Source organism: Camellia sinensis, unplaced genomic scaffold (assembly GCF_055761805.1).
Source record: "Camellia sinensis isolate YWXY unplaced genomic scaffold, ASM5576180v1 Unanchor1, whole genome shotgun sequence".
Classification (NCBI taxonomy): domain Eukaryota; kingdom Viridiplantae; phylum Streptophyta; class Magnoliopsida; order Ericales; family Theaceae; genus Camellia; species Camellia sinensis.
The window spans coordinates 7,187,254-7,190,442 of record NW_028128987.1 but is presented as its reverse complement, the minus strand read 5'-3'; the positions used below and the strand labels follow the sequence as shown (position 1 = coordinate 7,190,442).

At 37.7% G+C, this 3,189-nt stretch overlaps 1 protein-coding gene across 1 annotated transcript; it reads right to left on the bottom strand.

The window, feature by feature from the left end:
- Positions 1–313: 313 nt before the first annotated feature.
- On the bottom strand, positions 314–1,917 carry LOC145814064 (uncharacterized). Its single transcript, XM_082910590.1, has 6 exons — positions 1,576–1,917; positions 1,396–1,480; positions 1,218–1,307; positions 837–1,088; positions 581–720; positions 314–500 (listed from the first exon to the last, which is right to left on the bottom strand). The coding sequence occupies exons 1-6, from the start codon at positions 1,857–1,859 to the stop codon at positions 314–316; spliced, it is 1,038 nt and encodes a 345-aa protein (XP_082766716.1). The 5' UTR covers positions 1,860–1,917.
- Between the last annotated feature and the right edge of the window lie 1,272 nt (positions 1,918–3,189).

The window sequence follows — 3,189 nt, the reverse complement described above, 5'->3', positions numbered from 1 at the left end:
TTTCTCTGTGAATTTCTGGTAGTTCATACCAGAGAAATTTCTGCAGACAATTTTCTCTGGCAGACAATTTTCTCTGTGAATGACAATAAAAATATATATATATATATATATATTTAACCATCGATAGGTATGAAATTTACATTAGTCGAAATAAAAAAAAAATATAATTTAGATTAGTCAAGAAAGGATATAAACATATATGTCAAGGATCATCATTCCTTCAATGTATCAATAAGAAAGGATATATATATATATGTGAGACAATTTTCTCTGTGTGGATATGTACATTGTCTTCCTTTCACTACTTTCACTATTACATTTGTGGTTCTTCTGCAGGTATTTCAATTGGTTCAGTCCATGATCGGCCAACTTCGGTCACAAATCTCTCTATGAGTTCTGCCCTCATCAATCTTATCTCTTGTGTGGACAATTTGGAGCTGATAGGTTCATGCTTGCTATATTGTTTCATTATATAGCAGACAAAGAGGCCACAATCCAGACTGCATACAAATTATAGGTATGGTTAGTTTTAAGAAGCATGCAATTCAGATTATCTTATTTATAGATGTATGAAACTTACGAATCGCTTTCTTGTTGTGGAGCATTGTTGACATACTCAAAGTCGTAACTTGTGTTTTGTGAGTTTATTAATTTGAAAGAGGGTTGTGATTGAGCGTCTCTTTCAAGGCAAGCTTTCAAAAAATTCTCCACGTAATCTTGCTGCAAAAAAAATAATTTTTATATAACAGAGAAATTTATGGACAAGTCAATGGGATTCTATGAAAATTATCATCACATAAAGATGATGATGGATCAGAGAAATTTGCACTCGTTACCAATTGTTTTGCATCTTTGACATATTTGTCTTCTGCATCATCCCTCATTGGCCTCAGTGAGTTGTAGAACCTCCATAAATTGTCTTGTTTGTCCAGGACAAGCAAGGTCCAGTGATTTCCATGTGTGGACTTCTCATTACCTCCAGTATTTATTGGGAAATGGAGGAACCTATAGTTCCTCCATGCTGTTTCAATATGCTTGTAAAATAAGGACACTCGAAAAGTTTGATTTTCTGTCATCTTGATGAAATTCTGTGCTCAGAGAAAATCAAAAAATGGTTTTGTTATGACTAGTGACACAACTGACTTCAAGAAGTATATTAAGAAGAGAAAGTAGAAAGTAAATTCCAGAGAAAATCAAATAAAATAGTAGTAACATACTAAGCACATGGATGTGAAAAAAAATGAGGTTGGTTGTTGTCTCTCTCTCATTTGGTCAGCCAAAAGGATCTCTCCATAGCCATCAATGACCTGAAAAATATGATTTATAATTGTAATATTGTTTTATAAAGGCTGATGGAACATTGTAGAGAAATTTTGATGAAAGGGAAAGACTTACATTGTTGGCAATTTCTTTTTGCTTTATTAGGTTTCCAATGTCTTCAAAGGTAATGAGATTCAACTCACTTGTCCAAATTAAAGCTCTACAAGATGACAAAAAAGGGATTGAATTGTTGTTAATGCAACATAAGTTTGTAATTTGTTGTTTGTTATGTTCTATTTTGTTTGTTGTACTTACTCAAGCCCAGACACATTTGATATGTGCTGCAAGATGTCTTTTATATGATCTTTTATCAATCTTGAAATTGGAAGAGTTTGTGGAAAGACCCAAGATTTTCTGATGTTTATAGGTTGAGGCAAGACGTACGCATCAGCATCAAGCACTTCTTTGTCCTTCGTGCTTTGCTCAACTTGCTTTGCAGCTTGTTTTGAAGCTCTAGTCACTTTCGCAACTTTGGGATATTGGAATTCTGGATCATGCTGCTTTTCCTTCCTTTCTTTTGCCTTTAAATTTTTTATCATTGACGTCGGATCTTTTTTGACTGTAGACAGTGAAAATATTAGGAAAAGTGAAATTTCTCTGAAGCAACAGATGATATTTCAATATGTAAATTTATTTAATTCAATATTTTGCAGTTACTGTAACAACCCTCACCTTACTCTTGTCATACTTGCATACATTCGTGCACGATCTTGCCTTGTTATGCTATTTTGAAGGTTTTGCCTTGCCTTGATTTGTTTATGTATTGCTTGCGTGATTTTGTTCCTTGTTCGGTATGGGTGTGTGTGGCCGAGGTCACCTTGAGCTTAGTTCGCCTTTGAACCTTTGAACTTAGAACTGTTTGAGACCTTGGTCGACCCCCACCTTCACCTCGGGCTTATTGCCGAGATGTTTTGCACTTAGTGAACCTCGTCCGCAGGTAGGTATGGCCTAGGCTGAGATGTGGCACACCCCGGCCAAGGTGTGGCACAGCTTAGTCAAGTGTCGTCCTCCCTAGCCGATGTCTTTGTTATCCTGTTGCCGGATCCTTGATTTGAGCCGATGTCATTTCTTGCCGATGTGTCTTACCCAGCTTGTTGCATACGCTTTGTCAGAGACTTGTCTTATCTATCAATCACCTTTTTGAGTTGAGCCAACCCGGTAACGCCACGTGTCCGAGCTGATTGGTAAGACAGCCGGCAGACCTAGAAACAAATCATTTTGTCTCAAATCTTTGCCTTTAGAGAGAGAAGCTCTAGAGAAAAGGAAGAGAAGTTCTTGAGTGAGAGTGAGCCTTCCAAGCTTGATCTTCGTAGTTGGATCCGTTGGATTCGAGTTTTAAGGTTAGAATCTTGATCTACTTTGGTTGTTGATATTGATCATCTAGCTGCACTGCATGATCGGACTTGTTTTGCATGTCATGCATCGATTTGAAGTTGGTTTTGGAAAGAGAAAATGGTTTTCATGTGTTCTTGCAGAAAACCTCGTTTTGATCTGAAAGTTTGGAATAAGAATCATGTTTTTGTGTTTGCTCTTGCATGACTTTCTTGTGTGAGTACCCAGGTCCATGTTTTGAACTCTTGGCATGAAACCTCAGATTTTTGTAACGAGTTTTGGACTTGCATTCATCTTTCTCTCGACCATGTTCATCATGTTCTTCATGTGCTTCAAAGGGGAAGCCAGGTTTCCCCGACTTTGCTTTTGGTTAAGGCCAGCGGGACCACACCTCGACAAGGATGTGTGGGACCTCGGCCAAGATCTGATTGGTACCCAGTGTGTTTTCATGAGACGGGAGCAGTATTTAAACTCCCAACATGTTTTGCTTTGTTATTGACTTGGACCTGGTAAGAATGCCGAGGTCATTCGCATGCA